The 26,907-nt window shown below is 37.0% G+C and overlaps 1 protein-coding gene across 1 annotated transcript; it reads left to right on the forward strand.

The window, feature by feature from the left end:
• Window positions 1-10,995: 10,995 nt before the first annotated feature.
• LOC121192180 (transcriptional repressor scratch 1-like) lies at window positions 10,996-17,328 on the forward strand. Its single transcript, XM_041053759.1, has 2 exons — window positions 10,996-11,119; window positions 16,556-17,328. Exons 1-2 carry the CDS (start codon window positions 10,996-10,998, stop codon window positions 17,326-17,328), a joined length of 897 nt encoding a protein of 298 aa, XP_040909693.1.
• Window positions 17,329-26,907: the final 9,579 nt, after the last annotated feature.

Consider the following 26,907-nt stretch of genomic DNA (forward strand, 5'->3'; position numbering starts at 1 on the left):
TGGGAGCTGCTGATATGACCTGACCTGATTTTAGCATTTTGTCTGTGATCACCGTGCTCCCTGGAGAGCTCAGAAAGACATATTTTTCTTTGTAAAAATGGGTGGTATTTGTGTTAACTCTGTAGCAGTGCTACTTTATTATTCTCTAAGTTTCTTCACTCTGCAGGAATACAAATCATTTCTATTGTGTCCAAGCTACATAACACTGGTAACAATGCAAGTCTGATGACAACTGATCTTGACAAAAAAAAAGCAAAGGAAGGAAAAAACTGTAAGGTCCAGACTTGTTATTTAATTCAAGAGTAATCCAGGTGTACAGAGGTGAGAAAGTATATGAGATCTACCCACCTCTCTTAAACCCTCTTTTTCATTCTTCACACGAAACATCTCTGTCTTTTTTAGTGCATGACTCAATGCATGCCTTCGAGGAGGGACGTAAATGTGCACCCTTATGCCCGTTTCTATAGTCCATCACTTCTCACCCACTGCATGATGGCAGACCTTTTATCCACCCACAAATGTCACCATTCAGAACAGCAAGAAACAGTTTTGCCTTCAGACACGTTTGGATGACACTTTGTATGAACAAGTTTGTTTAAAGCATATTGAATTCTTTAGCTTTGGGGTTAGAGGTCATGGTTAAGATTAGATAAATCCTCTGAATGAATACAAGTCGATGCAGTATACTCTGAAGACATAAAAGTTTTGCAGTTTGGTGGCTTGTTTTGATCCTAGATAACAGAGGCCCCCCAGCTTTGTTGGTGCCATGATAGAAACTTTCTTTCAAAAGATTACTGATTTTGGTGATTTTTATGATTTGAGATCAACACTAAATGCTCCTCTGTGGATTTAAAAAGTTCTCCAGCCTTTGTTGGGTTGTAACAACCTTTCAATCTTTGAAAACATCCACAGAAATAATGCTTAAAAGGAGGACGAAGAGTTTGATATGTAATGGAAAGTAAGAGAAAGTAAGAACTTCACTGTGTAACTGAAACAAAAATGTAATGGATAATTTTACTGACACTGTAAACATATCACAACCTCACACATTCATTTGAGAGCAAAAATAGTAATTAATCTAAAAATCCAGTGGGACAAAACCCAAAACAGAACAAAGCCAGACGTGTGCCCACAGTGTTTCATTAGGGAATGCCACGACTGCAAACATACTGTTGCTCGCACAAACACAACAACAGCTTAACAAGATAGCACAGGAGGTTTAACAAGCAGGTTACTTCCTTGCCTCTGGGGCTGATAAAAATGTTTGTTTCCATGGCAACAAAGCATTGTTATTTTACAATCCACTTTTAACTGTCACCCCTTCAACTTTTTCTCCGTCTCCTATTTCGCTGTTCCTTCCATCGCAGCATCCCTCCCTTTTTTATCCCTCTGTGTTTATCCTTTTATCTTGACCTGCATCTCTGTCTCTCTTTTTCCTTTCTCTCATCCCACCATCCTCAGCCTCTTTCTCTTCTTCCCTGTGTCACCATGTTTCTCTTTCTGCTTTTTTTTCTTCTACCCATCTCTACTTCCTTCATTATAAAGCTAAGAGGATTTGGTGGTGGTGGTGTGTGTGTGTGTGTGTGTTTGTGTGTGTGCGTGTGTGTGCGTGTGTGTGCGTGTGTGTGCGCGCTTTGTCCCTAGACCCAATTAACCCCCTGAATCTCTCCTCTCTGCTTAGTTGTTAAACAAAATGAGAGACAATTTAAATAACTAGCTTCATGTGTGACGTTTCTGTGTTTGCAAATGGAGACTAAATTGTCCGAGATCACAGAGGGAGGATCATTGAACTGTCTTTTCTTCATTTGAAGGTTGACTTGTTGACACAGCTCAGATCAGAGGTGGATTGCTTTACAAACATCACAGTTTGATAACAGCAGAATCTATGCCAATCAAAACTGTCTCTGCTTTGCTCGTTGCCTCTCTAATTTTAGCCGATTTCCATACTCATGTCATTTCTTTTGAATTTTGGAGCGGTGACTATGCCTGACTCTGTGAAAATCAGATGTTCAGTTCAGTTCAGTTCAGTTCAGTTCAGGTCAATTCAGTTTTACTTATGTAGCACCAAATTACAACATACATTATTTCAAGGGACTTTACAGAATAAGATCAAGACTTTACAGTAACATAGACATAAACTCTGCAGTACCCACCATGAACTGCAGCACTTGGCGACAGTGGAGAGGAAAAACTCCCTTTTAATGGCAAGGGACCACCGAGAGAACCAGACTCAGAGTGGGCGGCCGTCTACCTCGACTGGTTGGGTTGAGAGCAGAGAAATGTATGAGAGAGGAGAAAGCAGGGGGAGAGGTGGAGAGAACCAGGAACAGCTGTATACACTGTGGTATTCAAGCACTGTCAGACTGGTTGTTACAATGGCAACAATAATAGTGATACTTCTAGGTGTAATGACATTATTAATAATAACAGGAGCACTGATAGCAGCACCAATTATTAATGGCAATAAGAATAATAAAATTAATATTGATGAGTGTTGACGATGTTTTAATTTACTGTACGAAACAGCAGGGAGGGTAAATGGATCACTGGTGCTCCTGCTGGTTGTATTCATTCCAATTAGAAAATAAACAAACATTTAATAGGAATTGGAAGTATTATTTAAGTGAATGCATTTAACCAGAAGAGCTCCTGCTGATAATTTTTACAGGAAATAAGCATCAAATCTCAGTGGAGCAAGAAATTAGTATCAATATGGGGATATCGGTTTAATTTGAAATAAAATCAATGTAGTTTTTAATATTTTACAGACATACTATTATTTTAACATGCATATCTTGTAATGGAGATTTCACATTTTTTTCTCACTGAGCTCTGAAAGCAATCACCAGAGGTTGAAATGAAACTTCCTGCTGGATTATTAGGAGAGTTTGTGTCTGGACAAACTTTTTTTTTTTCGACAGCTTTTCTTAGTGATTTGAGAATGCAAACACTTCCTGCTTTGGAAAGTAAAAATGTTCTCTTTCCTAGTCAGAGAGTCCGAGTTCACTTAATATGACAGTTTAATTCAACAGCTGAACTGTAGCTTATTTCAGTGTAGCGGCCATTCTTTGTTTTGCAAGTCACATGACACTCATGGTACAAAAAGACTTTTCCCCATATATAATCATTAGAAAAGAACAGCTATAAAACAAAAATATAGTTTTCTGAGGATTAGATACACTCAAAAATGACTCTATGGACCCCAAATCCTGAGGAGCCCAGACCAATATTTTTGACAAATGCACCTATTAAGTCATGCGCAACCTTCATTTGAATGAGTGAAACCCCATCTTGGAACACGTTATTCTGTTCTCTGACAGTAATTCTTTCATGTGTAATATATTGAAAACTTGACATCATAGTCACAAATGTGCTGCAGTTTCAGATTTCCTGTCCTGTTCCTCTTCACTTTTTCTACACGTGTCTCATTTTATGCAGTCTAGTCTCATGTGCTGTATTCATTGTAACTCAGTGTAAGGAAATATTTGTTCACAATTTAAAATGTGTCTAAATGCATCTAGCACAGTAAGGAGAGAGGAAACTGTAAAAGCATTTCTTATAATTTTATCGCACCACAGAATCATGCACCTACGCACGCATGCAGGCATGCACGCACAGACACACACAGACAGACACACAGTTAAAGGTGTCTAGGGGCTATTTAAGGTATCAGGTGTGAGCCAGCTGTGAGCACAGACTGGTTAATAAGCCGTCTGTGTTTGAATTAATGACTCATAAACCCATCTATATATCTGTCTGTCTATGTACATGTGTTACAATCGTCTTAGATTTGAAAGTAGTTTTCACACCCAGGATGAAATACAATTTTTTTCATAAATAAACAATGTTAAAATTATTATTATAATCTAAATAAAATGCGATATGTTCATGTGATGCCACCATTGTCTACTGACCTAGTGTGTTGCAGTTTGAAACATATTTAAAAAGAATAAGCATTAAAACAAAACAAAATAAAAAAACAGTAACTTTCCATGGCAGCAAATTACCAGCATGCAACTTTTCCTCCAAAAATTGCCTGTGCTCATATTGTATTGGGAGACGAATATTTCAGTTATATCACAAGGTGTTCAGATCATTGTCAGGGAAATTCTGTTCAGGGTAAAGACCTAAAATGAAACTGTGGAGAGCCAAGACACATAAAATCCAATAAACATAGTTATCCTAGATAGTACAAAGATTTAAATAATTAAAATGTGCGCAGATTGTTCAAAATGAATCCTTACTGCTGTTAGAAAACTTTCATACAGTTTAGAGTGATGTAATTTGCTGCTGTTCATTGTTTAACCCTGACAGAGAGCAATGGTTTGCCTTCTTTAATTGCCAAGTTTTAAAATCTTGAGTGAAGGACATAGGGACGGCATTTCACTGTCACAGACATTTATCTACTTCTTTTACAAGCCTACAAGGCTTTTCCCTAACGGTGTCTCACCATACCATCAGCATCTACAAGAGGTCTTGAGGTTCATCATTTCCCGACAAGTTAGCCATCACTGAAACTTTTGAAACATGGTAATGAGAGTAGGATTAAGGCACTGCCATTGTTTATAAGCATCACTGAAGAGCACAGCTTTCTGTCCTTGTAGTAAGGAATGCAGAGAGAACACCAACAAGTCAGATAATTCTCAAGTATTAGAGAGTTTTCAAGCGGAGCTGGGGATTCATTATGACTAATGTGTTCCTAGTTTAATATCAGCCCTTGCAAAATCAGGGCAGAGGCGCGTATCTTGGATATGGATTGGAGTGGTGTTTCATTGTCATATGTAGCAAAATTGCAATATTATTTGCTCTGTTAAAACTGCAATTTCATGGTATTTTTAAGCAAGATCATTGAATTAGCCACTAGATGATGACACAGGGATTGCTTCAAGTTAGAAAATGTTCAGGGAATATAATCACACTAGCTGTAAGTCTTTGTTTTATTTATTTTTTTTTAACTGCAAATAGTTGATGTACCATCACCTGTTTGATGTCTTTAGTATCAGGTGTCTCCATTTTTGCAGACCTAATTATCTTTCAGCCTAACATTTATACCATCTATCTGCTCCTCTTTATGCATGGCTATCAAATCACAGATTCTAGCAATATAGAAAGACAGTTGATCTGGAGGTACACTGAGAGACACTGGGTTTCAGTGATATAGCTCTGTCTCCCAACATTCCTCACATGGGTATCAGCTGTCATATATCAACCTATTATGAGGACACACATGTGACTAGTTAATATGGACCCAACTATCTGTCCTGCTGCTCTCTATCCACTTCCCTCCTGGAATACATTTAGTTTGTGTTCCTGAGATTTCAATAAATAATTGCAAGCATGATTAGAGTAAGTAAATCACAAAGATTTTGACTCAAATACCTGTTAAATACCGTTAATCCTGAAGGTAACATTGTCCATTTCTTATGCCTCAAAAAGTCAAGCCCTGGGTTATAGTGATGATGTGTGATGATAATTTCTGTTCCCCTGTCCACAAATAGAGGTCAGGGTCAACTACAGGAGCAGCAGCTACTCTGCTGATACTTGAAAGTCTTGCTCGAGGACACTATCATTCACATTTGAACTTCACTCTACCTCCTTGTACCCTTCCTGTCAGTTTAGTGAGTCACCACAAACCTGTCAAATGAGTTCAGATCCAAATTTTGACATTTGTCTTGTCATCTCTCCTCTGTCTCTCATCCCTTCTGTCTCTCTGTGCCTTGCCTAGTAAAACAGAAATTACATAAAATAATTCTTGGGGTGTAGTAGTCGTCTTGAGGGTGTCAGGTGCTTTGTGTGGCCCTGTCCTAATGAGCCACATGTGACCAGTTAAAAAGGACCCATCTGATCTGCCCATTCGCCTCATTACCACCCAATACATATTAATGTCCAGGGTCACATCTTATACATACAACATACATATTCATAGCACACATGCAGGGTCATATATGCATCTTAATGACATGGACATGACGGGTTTACTGGTGATATTCTCTTCACTTCTTTATTATGACCATCTGTGTACTGGTCTTTTTACATCTGTTGTATTGCATTTCTGTTGTGGTCTGTAATGTTCACATGATATACTGTGTTACACTGAGTAGGACTGCTCTGAATTAGGGCAGTGATTTCTAATGTTCTTATTCATTTATCTGACGTTTTTTCGAGGCCTGAAGATGTAAGTATCCACTTTAGGTATCCGGTAAAAAAACAAGAAAAGAAAAAAAAAACTAAACAACACATTTGAGACACATTTTTTTCTTCTTATTGTGTTCATAATCTTGTTAACAGTCAAGTTATGTAAGTTGTGTAAGTTACACAAAAGGCAAGGAAAATATGACAATTTTTCCCCATTTCGACCATGGGCTGTCATATCGACCGCATGGAATTTCTATTGTTATTTAGCTGTGAAACATCAGTAACTGAACCGTGCTGTAGTATATATTGATAAATCCATGGCACTGACCATGCTGCTGAAGTAGCAGACGGATTTGTGATTGACCGTTTTTCTCTCAGTCCCACCCTTGTGTCAGTTTCATCTTGGATCAATAATCTCTCTCTCTAAACAATATACTGGAAACTCGTGATTCTGTACAATATCGTAGCCCACAGACTCTATAGAGTAGTGTCAGCCTCATGATCAAAGTGATAAGTACAAGAAACTAATGTAAGAAATTTATGTTGGTTGATATCAAAGTCAGGGTCATTCATCACTACCTTTATCAACCCAGTGTGACACTTATGTTACTGTGAACTGCTTCTCTCTCTGCCTCCTTACACTTAAACCCCGTCTGACCTTCCTTTTGTCCTCTATAAGTATTTTGTCCCTTTATTCTTCACTGTTTTGGTCCCTCTCTTTGTTTTCTATTTGTCTTTCACCCTCCTTCTGTTTTCTCTCCTCCTCCCTTTCTGCTCTGTGTCTCTTTCTGTCACTTTTTGTTTACAAACCCTTTCATCTGGATATTGCTTTATATGTAAAACCCTTCTATTTGAATGGAGTTTTATTTAAAACCCTGTCATTTAAATAGCTTTTTAAAAGACAGAGGAATGAAAAGTCAACAAGGACCCTCCGATTGTGTTTCCTGACAGGACTCACACACACACACACACAAACACACATGCTCACACACCGCCTGCCTGTCTACATGCATCCGAGTCTATTATTATGCTAATGAGTCTCCAGTCTCCACATGTCCCCACATCTTCCACTCACACACACACACAGACACACACCCTCACACATACACATACACACACACAGATATGTTTCGCTGAGCTCAGCAGTATAGCACTCGCAGGCTAGTGCGAAAAATAACGAGGAGTGGACAATTTCGCCATCGTAGAAATAGTCCTGATTGAACTGGTTTTACCTGGTGCATCATCGACCGACACAGCGACAGACATCTTACATTATCTAGCTTGTTGCTCTTTCTGCATTTGTCTTTGTGTCTGCAGTCAAGAAACAATACATATAAAATGAGCTGAAAAGGATTTAATTAGAGTCTGTTCATTTTGTTCAACAAGTACGCAGATGTGTATAGTAGATGACAACATAAACTGCATAAAACATAGATGTTACGTTGGTGAGTAGAGAGCATGTTTTTGTAACATTTTTTAAACATTTTCTAAAAGTACAAAACAGTCATTTTATGTGTTTAATTTTAAACAAATTCCCATCTAACCTCATGTTTTAAAGTAACAATAGATGATTTCTGGCCATCAGGGGGCACATTAGAGGCAGCCTTATCACACCATGGTTTAAGCCAGCATATTTCACAGTTTATGTGATTATAGAACCATTGAAGCGAGACTCTACACAAGCTATACATAATACAGTTTATATGTGGGCCGGAAAACCACAACAGTGAGTTAAAATCACTGAATAGTGGCTGAGAGCTGCATAAGGATGCAGAGTTAGATGTTGATTCTCAGTGGCTTCAATACTACAAACCATGTTCAGACACATCCTGTTAGCCTCCGCATCTGATATCACACAGTCCATCTGAGAGTAAACAAGAATCCCTATCAATACAGTGCATCAACACATAAATAAAGGAGGAATGATAAGTGGCAACCAACATGACAGACAGCCTGATGATGAGTTTAAAGACTATACTCTTCACTTTGCTATGCATGCACATACACACACAAATTTGAATTTAATACACACACACACACGCAAACATACTCTCCATTTCTCTCAAACATTTATCAATGAACTATAAAAATGGGTTAACTCCAAGGACCTCACTGAATAGATCTTACATAAATGCACACGTCACTAAATTACATCACACACCATCATCCTGCTCGCCTGTATGTGTATGAATGGGGGTAGGGCTTTGTGTGTGTGTTGCTGTCTACTGGCTAGAGGGAGAAGTCTGTTTGCATGAGTGTGCAAACACCAAAACGGTGCATCATCACTATGTCCTTTTCCTATCACTATGTCCCTTTCCTCTGACACATAAACACACAAATGAACACTGTGTGCCTATGAAGTCCTATGAAGCTCTGGCATTGTCTCCCTCTGTTTCTCTGGCTCTGTGAGAGACCATTCAGCAAAAACACCTCCACCTCAGTTACATTGACTGGACTCATTGGCTAATGCTGAGTATGGATTTACACACAAAGGATCTGATTGGCCCAGGAGGGGCACTGATTTGCATAAAGAACTCAATTGGTCAACTGCAGTGTGAAAGCATTGACCTGTGTTCAGTGCCACAAGAAGTTGGTTTTCAGTGGTTGGTTTGATGGTTCAGTCCCTCAGAAAGGCTAGAGTCATTAGGTGGTAGGGTGAGTTTTTTTCCCCTAAAGCAACAGTTAGTGCTGTGTCTTTGCTTTCACAGTAATGATTGTGATACAAACAGGCTGTTCTGCAATTGGGTCAGAGAGGTCACTCACTGAATCAGATTCAAAGCTGCATGGTTACAGCAATATTCTCATCATTTAATTTATTTTGATTTTACTCTTGTTGGTTGTTTACATGTTTAATGATCCCCACATCCTTGTGGATATAACACAATTTAAATGAATCATGGTTACAATGAAACATGTTATTCTTAGATCAAATTTTCAAACTCAGTCTGATTATCAACTATATAATAGGCTTGTAGTGCGCATGTAGCCAATAGAGGTTTTGAATCCTAAAAGATGTCTGTTAGAAAATCCCCTTGAAAAGTACCCCTTGAAAATGAGTTGTGATAAAAAAAAAAATGAACTGCCAAAGATGTTGATGTAAGGAGTGTATGGACCCCAGGAAGAAGGTTTTTCTCTGTTTGGGTGAAGCCATGGGGATCCCCACCAACGAAATGAAATGAAATGTGAACACAAACCAACCAAACAACCATTGGTTGATTATATATATATATTTTTTTTACCTATAGCAATATCTAACCTAGAATTTCAGAGTAACCTCTTGCAACCTTTCTTATAGGCATTCACGGCTGGTGTCTGACCCCCAGTTTACAAACCAAAACAACTAAGTGTACCTTTTCATTTCACTGCCATAAAAATCAGCGTGAGCGAGCACTTAAAACTGCCTCATTAAATCCCTCCCAGGCCATCACAACGCGCCGCTGCTGGTCCCACAAGACAAGATGCTCTTTTTTCTTCTGATGAATAAAATTAAGCACTTTCATCCCTCTCTCTCTCTCTCTCTCTCTCTCTCTCTCTCTCTCTCTCTCTCTCTATAAAGCCGCAACAGCTGAACTCGTGCATCAGAGAGAGCAGCAGCTCCGCACGCGCCGAGGAGAGGAAAAGAGAGAGGCAGAGAGGAGGAGAGAAGGGGAGAGTGAAGAGAGAGAGTTAGCAACGGGGAGATAAGCTGCTCCGGTCTTCCAACTGCAGTTTTTTTTTTTTTTTTTGTAAAAAACGAAAACATATTTTGAGCAATATTTCTAAGGAACTGTGGCGACATTTTGGGTTTGAGTTTGTCTTCTAAAAGAAGCTGAAGTGTTGCTCTGAACGTGTCGAAACGTTTCTTGGACTCAGCGGCTGTCTTATTGAACCCCTTTAACCTTCGTTTCTCTTTGACCGTAAGCAGACCGTTATAACTCGTTAACAGCGTCCCTCTGCTTGTTTTGAGGGCATCGGTGTACCCAACGGTTTGTTCTCGGCAATTATCCAGATTGAGTTGACTCACCTGCATGGGAATTTCCACCGGAGTGTGTTTTGCTCCGACTTGAGCCATTTTTTTTCCCAAACCGACGGAAACCGTTAAAGTGGTCCTTTCCCTTTCTTTTTCTCTCTTTTTTCCTCTGGTGGTGCTGAACGGGAACAGGGGCGGTTTAGCGGTGGCACGCGGAGAAAGGGAAGAGTCTCGCGACGAGGGGAGCTGTCCGGTGCTGAACCCACGAGACTGGACAGGGGCACGCTAGGAGCTGTTTGCTGGGAGCTGTCCGCGTGCTGAAGACCTACGGCAAACATAAACGGTTTTTTGTTTGTTTTTGTTTATTTATTTATTTATTTTTTTTACAAATACGGAAATAAAACAAACAAATAAACAAGGCAAAAAGACGTTTTTTCCCCTGGATTTTCCGCCTTCAGTGTTGCTGGGGCAATAGTCCCACAGGAACTGGTTTATTTTACTTTCCATTTTTTACCTTTTAGAGCTCTACAGGTCTTCCAGCTGCGAGCTATCGGAATGAAAACTGACTTTCCCCCCCCCATCCTATCATCCAACAGTCATACACAAGTACAACCTGTGTTTGACAAACATCAGCAAAAATAAATATTAGGTATGCTAAAAATACAGTGGCACGCGAGGAGCACTTGGTTGATTTGATCTTTAAAAGCCATGTCTCCTCTGCACTTTCGAAGCTGTCTGATGGGAGGAAGCAAACGCACCTTCAGGAGCTGAAACAAGGGAGTACATTAGGCTATAGTTAAATCAGGCCGTAAAGTGTATCGTATAGGTTTTGGTTAAGTTTGACGTGGCTCACTAAGAAGAGAAAGCGTGTGTGTTTATTGTATGAGTGTAGGAGCAACTACTGTCCCATCATGCCTCGGTCTTTCTTGGTGAAAAAAGTCAAACTGGACGATTTTTCGGCCACAGAGCTGGAGAGCTCATATGGTCACAGCCGAAGAGAAGAGCTCAGTCTGCAGTTCCACCATCATGACAAAGGTCAGTCAACCTGCCACCTACACCTACACACACACACACACACACACACACACACACACACACACACACACACACACACACACACACACAGAATGTCTGCCATACATCACCCTCCACAGTTATTTTAATCCCCAGATTTAAAGCATTAGTCATGACTGTTTCAAAAGGAGGAGGAAAATGGAATTACAGGGTCAAACTTCGGTCACAACACAAAAATATACCAACTGCAAGCTCTGAAATTCTTTTTACTGATTTTTTTCTTTTTCTTGCAAATGTTGGTTCCATGTCACACTGGCTTTTATGTGGAGAAACAGATCAGACAGGTGGCAGGAAGCATGAAATTATTCAGTTTCAGTAACCTAGAGTATTAAGAACCCCACTTTCTCAGGGGTATAAAAGAGACAAGCGCTGTTTAAGTAATGTACTGATGAATTTGTGATAAATATTGAACATTTCCACTGGCAGGTCAGAGGTCAGGGCAAAGGACAGGGGTCTTTCTCAAAGGTATCTCATCAGGGTAGATTCTTGATGACTCAGTGGTTAAACAAACCAAATCTATGTGTGAATGTTCACCCCTGTGAATACTGTGTGGGATGGCAGATTAAAGCATTTTCACACATTCAACAACAACTGAATGTTGTCTATGACAATGATGTGATTCCAATGTTCTTTTAAGAGATTTTTTTAGAGGAAGTCTGGTTCATTTCCAGGCTATTCCTTGTTCCAGCACGAGAAGCAACTTTTAAAACAGCATATCAGACTCCATTAGTCTCTTAGTTTAACTGTAACATTTTGTATTTTGGTTCCCCCACACTTCTATCATGCTTGAATGAATTTTGATGCAGCTTAAATAGAAAAGGTACTTCTGATTACTCATCTTTTTAGATATAGCTATTTAGATACAGTATACAGTATAAAGTAGTAGTTGCTACTATGCTGACATTAACAAGTTATGTGGGAAAAGAGAAGCCAGTTTTCTCCTTAGAGGAAAGATGAAGACAGCTGATGAGTAACAGGGAACCAGAGAGCTAAGATCATTGCAGAAAGCAATGTTAAATAATTATGCTGTTGATCCTTTATGTCACCAGCGCACAAACAGTGGGACTCTCTGTTGTTCTTTTGCCCAGTATATTATTCAAATCAGGCTGCTTCCAGCAGCTGTGAGTCTCTCTTCAAGTGTTCGACAATATTGCCCTGCTACACTGACTATAAATGGTTCCCACGCACCATATAATCCTGGATCCACAGGCAAAATACAATAGTCAGTATAAGAATGGACGATATTGGGTCAAACGCTCAGTGGAAAATTTCAAGCATTGATAAAATTCTTGCCTAGAGTTTCTGAACAGAGGATAATTTATGTTTTTTTGGTGAGTGAAACCCATCTGAAAACCACAGCAACGGGAGGTTTGTAGACTTAGGGATAGCAGCCTGACTTCATGTCAAAGCAGCAATAATTTTTAAAAAGATCAAAATGCAAGATTTAACTGTCCAAATGTACAGTTTTAGGAAGCCTTTTAGCTTCATTGCTCGGGTTGTACAGCACATTTACAGTTTGGGTGAGTCTCAACATTCTCATGAACTCTGCTTCCAGCAGCAAGCATTTGTTTTCAGCAGATTAACTGTGACAAACAGCACAAAACCTCAGTCAAAGTCAACTGGAGAAAATCTAACACTCAGAGGCCAAAGCACCAGATATTTTTTCAGGAATTAGTGGAGACCAAAGCATCACTGAACGAGGAGTGATAATTGGAGTTTACTTTGGGTGGACAAAAAAAAATATGTCTTGAGTGGGATAATTGAGTTGCTCCTAGTCTGAGCACAATGCTCTGTAAATAGATAATTGTCTGCTAACCTGTTAGCCACTTTTATAAGGCAATACTTTGTCTATCAGCTTTTGTGGCCTCCAGTGGCCCAAAATCTGATGAATGCGGCTTTAAAGAGCTAAAGAAAGAATATGGTTGTCAGTGCACAGTGAGAAGTGTGTTAGTGTCAGAGCAGCCTGGTGGTTCTCACATTGTACCAAGGTCAAATGTGAGAGGAAGAAATCCCAGGTGCTCTGATGACTGAGTGAACAGAGGAACATGCAGCAGCAGCAGCAGCAGTGCGGCAAGCATGTAAAGACTGAGACTGCTATCCCTTGTTATAAATATAACAAGAGTTTGACTGAAGCAACTGCAGCTTGTTGCTCAAACACACACACACACACACACACACACAAACACACACACACACACACACACACACACACACACACACACAAATGTACATAAACATACACACTGTGTTTCTGTCAACTCGGCACATTTCCTGGGCAGCTTGCACAGCTGAGTGCACAGCATTAGACACACACACACACACACACACACACACAGAAAGCGGAAGCAGTCAGTGACCTACAAGTGTCCAAAGCACACAAGTGTGTGTCAGTTACTTCTGGTGTGGATCAAAAATTAAATTGTAGCTTGCAATTTTTTTCTCTCTCTTTTTATATCTCTTATTTTCTCTGTCTTTCTGCCTCTGCATTTCAAAGACACATAAAAGAGGGATGGCTCTGGTTTGGCAGAGTATTTTAATCTTTAATAAGCATTTAGAACAGCTATCAGCTCTAATGCCGCCAGAGTACTTTGAAATGAATACAGAGTTGACACAGCGAGACTGAGACAGTTGGAGAGAGACAAAGACAAACAAACAGAGACGGCGTACAGATGCTGAGACGTACAGCGATTACAGTTTAGAAAGAGAGGATACCAGGGAACGGTCATGTTTAATTGGCAGGGATCATAGAAAGAAAGTCTGTGAGAGAAACCAGCGGTACACACTGTTTTTATACCTTAACCTTTTGCATCCTAAAACTAGGGATGGAGTTTGTTTTTATTTCCGTTACTGCTTCTCAGTCACATATGCACAAATCAGTCTGACTCTTTGTACCTTCACAGCAGAGTAAACAAATACATCTATTGAAAAGGTGAAATGATAGCTACTAAGTACTGGAAGGGAATAAAATTGCTGAAGGTATATTTTCCTCTGTTTCTCCCTCATCCATTCAACAGACCAGTCCAGAGCATTGTGCTTTGGTAACTGTTGTGGGAAGACTGCATAAAATTAGTTATAGATTGTACCTATAATCCCTTGAAGATGAATCCAGTATTGTTGGTGAGTTCATCCTTTACTCCAGTACCACTGTTCAGGCCAGAATCTCCACTTGTACACAGGAAAAATCTATTGGCCACATTACTATAATCTGTACCTAGCACATTCATGTTTCTGAAAGGATGAGCCTCTTTTATTTTGGACACCCCAACGTTATATTTTGGCCCAACAGAATCTTCAGTTTTGGTCTCTTCATACAGGAAACTATACTAGATCCTCCAGAGAGCGAGGGACAGCAACACATGCCAGGTATACTGGTCACCCCTTTAAATGTCTGTGCAACAGCTGGAGAACATCTGTAAGACTAAAGTAAATGACATCTGCTGTGAAAGTGCCCTTCAACAAGGCAGCGAATGCTCCAGTGGAGATGTCCATAGTCCACAAGTCCATAGTTAGTGCTGTTCTTAGTCAACTGATGTGGTTAAATAAGGGTTAAAACGAACACTTGGTCATCTTTCAAAAGTTTACTCATGCTCTATAAAACAAGACACACACATAATCAGGCACACACAAACACTGTACTTTGTTCCAGAGTGCAGTGATTGAATATTCATGATTCATGATTCTCTCTCTCTCTCTCTCTCTCTCTCTCTCTCTCTCTCTCTCTCTCTCTCCACCTCTGTCCGACTTCCCCTCTCTTGCCTCCCTCTTCTATTTTCTGTCTTCCTCTAATGCTACATCTTCATTTAATTCAAAACGTTAAATTAGCACAAGAGCTGTAAACAGCTCTGCCAAACCACCTAACCACATTGGGTGTAACATCGCTCTCTCTCTCTGCTACATCTCCTCTTTCAGCATTTTGTCTTTTCTTTGTTTCTTCGCCTGTTTATTTGTTTCTTTTGTTTGTTCTTTCTTTGCCATCTCTCACTCTCACTGTGCCTCTTCTCTCTTTCCCTCTCTCTCTCTGTCTCTTGTTCTCATCACATTATCGATCACCTTCTGAGCCTTTCTCAGAACTGCATCATGAAATTATATTACCAGCAATAGTATCTCCTCTGCTGCCTGTGTCTAAATGCTCACGGAGTGCTAATTGAAATGGAGAGCTATTGATCGGCATAGATCTACAGGAATCATGGCTGTGGGGTATTAGCTACCAGTCTTTCCTTGTGTCTGTTAGACTCCAGCCTGTTGAGTGTAGAACCCAATAATAGAAATAATGAAGCAGCTCACATTGTAACACGGCAACAAATAATCAGATTTGTCAGGAGCGGTGCAAAAATATGCAGATTGCTTAGCAATATGTGAGTCTCAGGCAAATACACTTACAGTTTAGCTCAAGAGTGAGACTGAAAGGTTACACAGTTAAATGCAATTGTGTCAGGATGCCCTTGAGCAAAGCACTGGACTCCGGCTGCTGTAATAGAGATGCTCTGTGTACAACAGCTGAAGATTTGACAGCTTCGAGGTGTGACTGTGTGCAGTTGTAGACCTGTCAGGAGAGGTGCTGTTGATGAGGAGAAAGTGTGCTCACTGAACCCCTCCATGAAAAATAAAGATTTCCCACTCATGGGGAAAGTGTCTCCTCCATGCTGGCAAAGACATAAAAGCACTTTACTACCACTATAAATACCACAACTCCTTCTCCTTCTTCTTTGCTTTATATCGCCTCCAAAAATGGCTGTGCCTAAGACACATCTCTCAGTATGAGGGTGTTTCTTAAGAACAGACTTGTGTCTCATATGAATGCATGTATTGATGAGACAACAAAAGTTTGTCTTAAGGCATAATGTACATAATGTGATCCTGGGCTGCCCAACTGATATTTAGAAACCAGAGAGACCAGGCTGCAATTAGTAATATTATCTGGAGACAGACATGTGAAGCAGCTCTGTTAATAATGAATGAACTTGGGTGAATGAGTTTGATTTGTGGCCTGTGTTTTTACAGTTATATGAAAGATTAATTATATGAAAGAACTGTATTGGAAGCAGTGGATACTACAGAGCCCCCATGGTCCTAATGACAGTGGTAATCTGTAGCCCTCATGTAATAATTATTATCTATTATCTATTTTTGAAATGGTGGAACAGTTAAGAAAGAGCATCTCTAGGTTTTAGGTTTTAGTCTTGGAGAGGTTTGTCAATAATCAAATGTTTACACTCAGATGTCAAAGGAAGGAAAGGAATCCTTTCAAGGAGTGGATTTTCCCTTTCAAGTTTCTGTAGCACTTTTGTAGGACTAATGTAGCATCCTTATAAAGATTTTCAAATCAATCAGTTTCTAATTTCCAATCAATCCCCCTGCCACTGGCCAAATGATTGACCTCTTCCTCTGTCTCCTCAGGCTATGTCAGCGATTATCTGAGTCCAAATCCGTATGATGATGTGGTGGGAAGCGACTCATCTGTAATCTCTAAAGTACCCTCCCCAAGCCACTCGTCAATCATCTATGGCCGCATCAACAACACCTACACCGGCATTCATGGTGACATCCATGGTGATTCGGACCAGCCGGACAGCCCACGGTCCGAGGTCTCGTCATCGGCCGGCGGATACATCAACGGGGATGCAGCCGTGAGCGAGGGCTACACAGTGGATGCATTTTTCATCATGGACGGACGATCACGGAGGAAAGCCACGGGGAACAGAGGAACAACCCAGAGGCACACCTGCAGCGAGTGCGGTAAAACCTACGCCACGTCCTCCAACCTGAGCCGGCACAAGCAGACGCACAGGAGCATAGACAGCAAGATGGCCAAGAAGTGCCCCACATGTGGGAAAGTGTACGTCTCCATGCCTGCGATGGCCATGCACCTGCTGACCCACGACCTCAAGCACAAGTGCGACGTGTGCGGCAAAGCGTTCAGCCGGCCATGGCTGCTGCAGGGTCACATGCGCTCGCACACGGGCGAGAAACCGTTTGGATGTGCGCACTGTGGGAAAGCGTTTGCTGACCGGTCAAACCTACGCGCTCACATGCAGACGCACTCGGCCTTCAAACACTACAAGTGTAAACGCTGTAACAAGACGTTTGCACTCAAGAGTTACCTGAACAAACATTACGAGTCTGCGTGCTTCAAGGGGGCTTTCTCACCTCTGAGCTCACTGGGGGAATGATGGGTTCATGAGGGACAGCTGAGGTTTATTTTATTTATTTAGATCAGATTTTACTGGAGTCACTCCCTGCTGTTTCTGCTTCCCCCAACAAGATGACCAGTATGCCTGAGAGCTACAGGGGAGGAGGTTTTTTTCTGCAAGGATCATGGGGCGAATGACAAAAAACAGATTGAAAACATTTGTTTGTTTTTGTCAGGACCCCTCCATTCCCTCCTTTGTCTCCTATTTCCTTATCTGGAAAGAAAAGTTTTTGATGCCTGATTTAGATTGTCATCTGCTTCGATAATTTACGTCCCCTTCGGAGGCTGTTTTGAGCATCTGTGAAGATAAATAAAGCACAGCACATCTAGCTCATCGTTTTTGAAGATACCTAGATCTATTTATGTCCGTATCTATCCTTGTCGTTCTTTTTTTCCCAACCCATGACGAAACAACACTGAAGCACAATTCCTCTTCCATCTCTCTGTCTATCTGTGACAGGCATATTAAAGCATGCATCACACCTTTCATTTTCTTACAAAGAGATTCGATGAACTTATATTTTATGCTTTTTTAAAAAAACAAACATTCAAAATCTCATGATACATCTGGTATCCTGCTTTTAGTGGAACTGACCTTGGGCTGAACTTACAAGGGGATAAAGCATCAAAACAAAGAAAACACACGGTATCTGTTCTCTGCAAGTAAACAAAATACTTAATGTTTCTCATTTACACTAGTGACATACTTTGCCTACTGTAAACTGTGTCTCTTATGGCCACTGACACAACTACACTGAACTGTGAAGAAAATAAGATGTGCAAACCTGCCATAACATAGTAGATATGGCCAAGTACACCAGTGTAGTGGGAAAATAATGATTTGTTTTGTGATTTTTCTTTAAAGCAATGTTTTATCTGGACACAGACACTAATACTGTTTTCTTTTCTCAAAGGTTAATTTTGGCATTTGTGCTTTACTTGACAGTAAACAGTGGAAAGCAAGAGGGAATTAGTGAGGCAAACTGGACTTCCAGTTAAGGATCAGACAGCTGAAAACTCCCACTGAGCCACCAGGGTATTCCTTGACAAACAGTGTTTTCTTATAAACTAAATCTTATGTTATCTATTTTTACTTGTCAAAGTCAGATGAGGATCCAGACATTAAAAATGTCCTGATTTTCCTCAAAAGGTCAAACCTTTCTTAATTGTTGTAAAATAGCGCCAGTGGACCACACGGTATTCAGCTTTGAGGTTTCCGTCTTTTTTTATGTCTATTTATTGCCTAATCTATTTATTTATTTATTTTTGTGTTTTTGTATTGATTTGCACTTTCTTATAGGTTCTTCTTATTTTTTTTTTGCCTTTGTTACAAATATGCCAAAGCATTTGACACTTTCTATTTACCGAATACCTTTTTACTTTTGTCCGCCACTTTAATTATTAAAAGAAAAACTACTGCATGCAAAAAAATAATAGCCTAATAATGGAATCTATGCCAATTTTATGAATCTTTGGGATCTTTTGCCAAACCTCTTAGATAACAGGCAAATTAAGCAAATTTCTGTCTTGGGCAATATTTCATTCATATCCGATAGAGCAATAATGCATGATATTTTTTGAAGAAACGTGAGTCATAACTGCTTGTAACATCTTGATTTTTTCAAGTACCACTATTCTATATAGTTATGAGAAATTAAATTTCAGGGAGTTAGCAAACCAAGTTAATGTTAAATATGGAGGGTTGGGTTAAGAGCTCTATATTTACAGGAACCGTGACACTGTTGTGATTCTTTGAGGCCTTCTCCAGTGAATTTTGTGAATGTGAATGTTAAGTGCTTCAACAGAATGGAAAGATCAAATTAAGGAGAGCAGTGAGTCAGTTTTCCAATTTTCAAACCTCTGCTGTTTCACTATGTGATATCATCCAAAATGTCTCCCAGTTATAATTATATCTTGGCATCATTAACTTATTGTCAATTACGTTTGTACAACCATTAGGAGCTGTTGGGGCTTCCAGGGATTCACACAGATGGCACAACTCCTTTAGATGGAGGGCTGTGGGTTGGGTCGGGACGGGTCTTTTTGTACATGGTTTATGCACTGCCTGCCTCGTATTATTACTCTAAAATATTGTAGAAAGTAGAAGGTACTACTGTAGGCCTCTGGTGCTGAAACATGGATGAAAACAAAAACCCAGAACCAGAACCACTGAATGTTTTGGTACTTTACATGGTTTTCTTTGTTGATAAAGTGAAACAACTTTACAACAGCTGTGATTCTGAACATTGGTCTCTTTGACTCTGAGTTGTCCTTGAGCAGGTCCCTGCTTGTCCCCTGTGAGTTTTATTTGGTGTTGAAGGACAAATTTCCTCCTTTGAGTTGATCAGGATCAATGAGCAACCTTTTTATTCAATCTGGATCTCATCAAAGGACCAGTTTTGCTCCTTGGCTTTGCATGAGATGTTAATTTACAACCTCCCTGTGAGAACTCTAGAGCCAACACAGTTCATTATATACCTTGCACAGTTTCATTTGTTTTTCTTTCCATCACCTCTTGCTGTTGTCAGGTTGTTGTGGTGATCTCCAATGCAATTATAAGGATTGTTGAGAAGGAAGAGACATTTGGTCAATATTTCAGCACCAGAGAGCATTGACAAACACTTAGATTCTACTATGAACTACTGTAGCCTACTATAGCCACAAGCTAGTTTACCTATTCTTATATAAAAGCACTTCCTCTTACGAATTATGTCTTACAACAGTTTTTTTTTCAAAGATAGTAGCACAATGAAAAAGTTTAGATTCAGGTAGACAAAGCCTTGTATGTAGAAATATCAATCTTTTCCTCTTTTTTCTACTATGATGACTCAAAAGTAAAAACAATATCAAAACAACAAGATGCTGGTATAACACATGCTGCGTTGTTCTAAAATTACACATGAAAATAAAGGTAAAAATGACACATGGTGTAAATCAACAACTTCAATACATCCTCTGTCATTTTTTAATACACTTGTATGAGTATCTTCACCACACGTTTTTTTTTTTAGAGCAAATGAAACCTGTAATTTTTTTGCGGCAAGAGGCCTTGTAAATAAGCACTGATGTGACTTTGGAGTCCAATTATTTCTACAGATCTATACAGACTGACAGTGATGATGATGATGATGATGATGATGATGATTAATTTTTCTGGAGCTTCCTGCAGTGTTTTGAGTTCTTCCTCTGAGGATTTTTGAAACAATGTAAAGCACAAAGACAACACTGGGCATTTTGTTTCACTTCCTAAATAAAAATTAGTTTAAAGAAGTTATGTGTTGAGGTTTTTTTCAGCTCTGAACACTTTGTGAGAAACACTCACACAAGAAATAGGTAGTAGTGAATCATATTAAATTATACAATTTTAGTCAGAAACAAACAACCAGTTGCTTAAGTCATATTGTTATTAATAACTGTAGCTTGAGAAAACCTCACCCCAAAAAAAAGTATGACTTATTTTGGCCGACGTCAAAAATTTTTTTTACCTCAAAATGTCACAATTTTTTTTACCTCAAAATGTCATAAAAAACATCCTTTTATACTATGACGTTTTTTATGACATTTTGAGGTAAAAAAATTTTTTGACTTTTTTTGTCCGAAAAAAACGCCATACTATACTATGACGTTTTTTATGATATTTTGAGGTCAAAAAAATGTTTGACTTTTTTTGTCCGATTTTGACGCCTTACTATACTATGACGTTTTTTATGACATTTTGAGGTCAAAAAAATTTTTGACTTTTTTTGTCCGAAAAAAACGCCTTACTATACTATGACGTTTTTTATGACATTTTGAGGTCAAAAAAATTTTTGACTTTTTTTGTCCGAAAAAAACGCCATACTATACTATGACGTTTTTTATGACATTTTGAGGTCCAAAAAATTTTTGACTTTTTTTGTCCGAAAAAAACGCCATACTATACTATGACGTTTTTCATGACATTTTGAAGTAAAAAAAAATTTTGACTTTTTTTGTCCGAAAAACAACTTCATACTATACTATGACGTTTTTTATGACATTTTGAGGTCAAAAAAAATGTTGACTTTTTTTGTCCGATTTTGACGCCATACTATAGTATGACGTTTTTTATGACATTTTGAGGTCCAAAAAATTTTTGACTTTTTTTGTCCGAATGACGTTTTTATGACGTTTTTTATGACATTTTGAGGTCAAAAAAATGTTTGACTTTTTTTGTCCGAAAAAAACGGCATACTATACTATGACGTTTTTTATGACATTTTGAGGTCCAAAAAATTTTTGACTTTTTTTGTCCGATTTTGACGCCATACTATACTATAACGTTTTTTATGACATTTTGAGGTCCAAAAAATTTTTGACTTTTTTTGTCCGAAAAAAACGGCATACTATACTATGACGTTTTTTATGACATTTTGAGGTCCAAAAAATTTTTGACTTTTTTTGTCCGAAAAAAACGCCATACTATGACGTTTTTTATGACATTTTGAGGTCAAAAATTTTTTTTGACTTTTTTTGTCATATTTTGAAGTCTTACTATACTATGACGTTTTTTATGACATTTTGAGGTAAAAAAAAAAATTGACTTTTTTGTCCGATTTTGACGCCATACTATACTATGACGTTTTTTATGACATTTTGAGGTCAAAAAATTTTTTGACTTTTTTTGTCCGAAAAAAATGCCATACTATACTATGACGTTTTTCATGACATTTTGAAGTAAAAAAAATTTTTGACTTTTTTTGTCCGAAAAAAACGCCATACTATACTATGACGTTTTTTATGACATTTTGAGGTAAAAAAAAAATTTGACTTTTTTTGTCCGATTTTGGCGCCATACTATACTATGACGTTTTTTATGACATTTTGAGGTCAAAAATTTTTTTGACTTTTTTTGTCCGAAAAAAACGCCATACTATACTATGACGTTTTTTTATGACATTTTGAGGTCAAAAAATTTTTTGACTTTTTTTGTCCGAAAAAAATGCCATACTATACTATGACGTTTTTCATGACATTTTGAAGTAAAAAAAATTTTTGACTTTTTTTGTCCGAAAAAAACGCCATACTATACTATGACGTTTTTTATGACATTTTGAGGTAAAAAAAAAATTTGACTTTTTTTGTCCGATTTTGGCGCCATACTATACTATGACGTTTTTTATGACATTTTGAGGTCAAAAAATTTTTTGACTTTTTTTGTCCGAAAAAAACGCCATACTATACTATGACGTTTTTTTATGACATTTTGAGGTCCAAAAATTTTTTGACTTTTTTTGTCCGAAAAAAATGCCATACTATACTATGACGTTTTTCATGACATTTTGAAGTAAAAAAAATTTTTGACTTTTTTTGTCATATTTTGAAGCCTTACTATACTATGACGTTTTTTATGACATTTTGAGGTAAAAAAAAAAATTGACTTTTTTGTCCGATTTTGACGCCATACTATACTATGACGTTTTTTATGACATTTTGAGGTCAAAAAATTTTTTGACTTTTTTTGTCCGAAAAAAACGCCATACTATACTATGACGTTTTTTTATGACATTTTGAGGTCCAAAAAATTTTTGACTTTTTTTGTCCGAAAAAAACGCCATACTATACTATGACGTTTTTTATGACATTTTCAGGTCAAAAAAATTTTTGACTTTTTTTGTCCGATTTTGACGCCTTACTATATTATGACGTTTTTTATGACACTTTGAGGTCAAAAAAATTTTTGACTTTTTTTGTCCGATTTTGACGCCTTACTATACTATGACGTTTTTTATGACATTTTGAGGTCAAAAATTTTTTTGACTTTTTTTGTCCGATTTTGACGCCTTACTATACTATGACGTTTTTATGACATTTTGAGGTCAAAAAAAATTGTGACTTTTTTTGTCCGATTTTGACGCCTTACTATACTATGACGTTTTTTATGACATTTTGAGGTCAAAAAAATTTTTGACTTTTTTTGTCCGAAAAAAACGCCATACTATACTATGACGTTTTTTATGACATTTTGAGGTCAAAAAAATTTTTGACTTTTTTTGTCTGAAAAAAACGCCATACTATACTATGACGTTTTTCATGACATTTTGAAGTAAAAAAAATTTTTGACTTTTTTTGTCCGAAAAAAACGCCATACTATACTATGACGTTTTTTATGACATTTTGAGGTCAAAAAAAAATTTGACTTTTTTTGTCCGATTTTGACGCCATACTATACTATGACGTTTTTTATGACATTTTGAGGTCAAAAAAATTTTTGACTTTTTTTGTCCGAAAAAAACGGCATACTATACTATGACGTTTTTTATGACATTTTGAGGTCAAAAAAAATTTTGACTTTTTTTGTCCGATTTTGACGCCTTACTATACTATGACGTTTTTTATGACATTTTGAGGTCAAAAATTTTTTTGACTTTTTTTGTCCGATTTTGACGCCTTACTATACTATGACGTTTTTTATGATATTTTGAGGTCCAAAAAATTTTTGACTTTTTTTGTCCGAAAAAAACGCCATACTATACTATGACGTTTTTTATGACATTTTGAGGTCAAAAAAATTTTTGACTTTTTTTGTCTGAAAAAAACGCCATACTATACTATGACGTTTTTCATGACATTTTGAAGTAAAAAAAAATTTTGACTTTTTTTGTCCGAAAAAAAAACCCAATACTATACTATGACGTTTTTTATGACATTTTGAGGTCAAAAAAAAATTTGACTTTTTTTGTCCGATTTTGACGCCATACTATACTATGACGTTTTTTATGACATTTTGAGGTCAAAAAAATTTTTGACTTTTTTTGTCCGAAAAAAACGGCATACTATACTATGACGTTTTTTATGACATTTTGAGGTCAAAAAAAATTTTGACTTTTTTTGTCCGATTTTGACGCCTTACTATACTATGACGTTTTTTATGACATTTTGAGGTCAAAAAATTTTTTGACTTTTTTTGTCCGATTTTGACGCCTTACTATACTATGACGTTTTTTATGACATTTTGAGGTCCAAACATTTTTTGACTTTTTTTGTCCGAAAAAAACACCATACTATACTATGACGTTTTTTATGACATTTTGAGGTCAAAAAAAATTTTGACTTTTTTTGTCCGAAAAAAACGCCATAGTATACTATGACGTTTTTTATGACATTTTGAGGTAAAAAAAAATTCTGACTTTTTTTGCCCAAAAAAAACGGCATACTATACTATGATGTTTTTTATGACATTTTGAGGTCAAAAAATTTTTTGACTTTTTTGGTCCGATTTTGACGCCTTACTATACTATGACGTTTTTTATGACATTTTGAGGTCAAAAAAATTTTTGACTTTTTTTGTCCGATTTTGACGCCTTACTATACTATGACGTTTTTTATGACATTTTGAGGTCCAAAAAATTTTTGACTTTTTTTGTCCGAAAAAAACGCCTTACTATACTATGACGTTTTTTATGACATTTTGAGGTCCAAAAAATTTTTGACTTTTTTTGTCCGAAAAAAACGCCATACTATACTATGACGTTTTTTATGACATTTTGAGGTAAAAAAAAATTCTGACTTTTTTTGCCCAAAAAAAACGGCATACTATACTATGATGTTTTTTATGACATTTTGAGGTCAAAAAATTTTTTGACTTTTTTTGTCCGATTTTGACGCCTTACTATACTATGACGTTTTTTATGACATTTTGAGGTCAAAAAAATTTTTGACTTTTTTTGTCCGATTTTGACGCCTTACTATACTATGACGTTTTTTATGACATTTTGAGGTCCAAAAAATTTTTGACTTTTTTTGTCCGAAAAAAACGCCTTACTATACTATGACGTTTTTTATGACATTTTGAGGTCCAAAAAATTTTTGACTTTTTTTGTCCGAAAAAAACGCCATAGTATACTATGACGTTTTTTATGACATTTTGAGGTCCAAAAAATTTTTGACTTTTTTTGTCCGAAAAAAACGCCATACTATACTATGACGTTTTTTTATGACATTTTGAGGTCCAAAATTTTTTTGACTTTTTTTGTCCGAAAAAAATGCCATACTATACTATGACGTTTTTCATGACATTTTGAAGTAAAAAAAATTTTTGACTTTTTTTGTCATATTTTGAAGCCTTACTATACTATGACGTTTTTTATGACATTTTGAGGTAAAAAAAAAAATTGACTTTTTTGTCCGATTTTGACGCCATACTATACTATGACGTTTTTTATGACATTTTGAGGTCAAAAATTTTTTTGACTTTTTTTGTCCGAAAAAAACGCCATACTATACTATGACGTTTTTCATGACATTTTGAAGTAAAAAAAATTTTTGACTTTTTTTGTCCGAAAAAAACGCCATACTATACTATGACGTTTTTTATGACATTTTGAGGTAAAAAAAAAATTTGACTTTTTTTGTCCGAAAAAAACGCCATACTATACTATGACGTTTTTTTATGACATTTTGAGGTCCAAAAAATTTTTGACTTTTTTTGTCCGAAAAAAACGCCATACTATACTATGACGTTTTTTATGACATTTTCAGGTCAAAAAAAATTTTGACTTTTTTTGTCCGATTTTGACGCCTTACTATATTATGACGTTTTTTATGACATTTTGAGGTCAAAAAAATTTTTGACTTTTTTTGTCCGATTTTGACGCCTTACTATACTATGACGTTTTTTATGACATTTTGAGGTCAAAAATTTTTTTGACTTTTTTTGTCCGATTTTGACGCCATACTATACTATGACGTTTTTCATGACATTTTGAAGTAAAAAAAATTTTTGACTTTTTTTGTCCGAAAAAAACGCCATACTATACTATGACGTTTTTTATGACATTTTGAGGTCAAAAAAAAATTTGACTTTTTTTGTCCGATTTTGACGCCATACTATACTATGACGTTTTTTATGACATTTTGAGGTCAAAAAATTTTTTGACTTTTTTTGTCCGAAAAAAACGGCATACTATACTATGACGTTTTTTATGACATTTTGAGGTCAAAAAAAATTTTGACTTTTTTTGTCCGAAAAAAACGCCATACTATACTATGACGTTTTTTATGACATTTTGAGGTCAAAAAAAAATTTGACTTTTTTTGTCCGATTTTGACGCCATACTATACTATGACGTTTTTTATGACATTTTGAGGTCAAAAAAATTTTTGACTTTTTTTGTCCGAAAAAAAAACGGCATACTATACTATGACGTTTTTTATGACATTTTGAGGTCAAAAAAAATTTTGACTTTTTTTGTCCGATTTTGACGCCTTACTATACTATGACGTTTTTTATGACATTTTGAGGTCAAAAAATTTTTTGACTTTTTTTGTCCGATTTTGACGCCTTACTATACTATGACGTTTTTTATGACATTTTGAGGTCAAAAAAATTTTTGACTTTTTTTGTCCGATTTTGACGCCTTACTATACTATGACGTTTTTTATGACATTTTGAGGTCCAAAAAATTTTTGACTTTTTTTGTCCGAAAAAAACGCCTTACTATACTATGACGTTTTTTATGACATTTTGAGGTCCAAAAAATTTTTGACTTTTTTTGTCCGAAAAAAACGCCATAGTATACTATGACGTTTTTTATGACAT

This window comes from Toxotes jaculatrix, chromosome 13 (genome assembly GCF_017976425.1).
Source record: "Toxotes jaculatrix isolate fToxJac2 chromosome 13, fToxJac2.pri, whole genome shotgun sequence".
NCBI classification, from domain to species: Eukaryota; Metazoa; Chordata; class Actinopteri; family Toxotidae; genus Toxotes; species Toxotes jaculatrix.

Bases quoted from the DNA above. Each gene is read 5' to 3' on its own strand.
- LOC121192180 (XM_041053759.1), top strand. From the start codon at position 10,996: ATGCCTCGGTCTTTCTTGGTGAAAAAAGTCAAACTGGACGATTTTTCG. The intron at 11,120-16,555 runs GTCAGTCAACCT...CTGTCTCCTCAG, and splicing joins GTTCCACCATCATGACAAAG to GCTATGTCAGCGATTATCTG.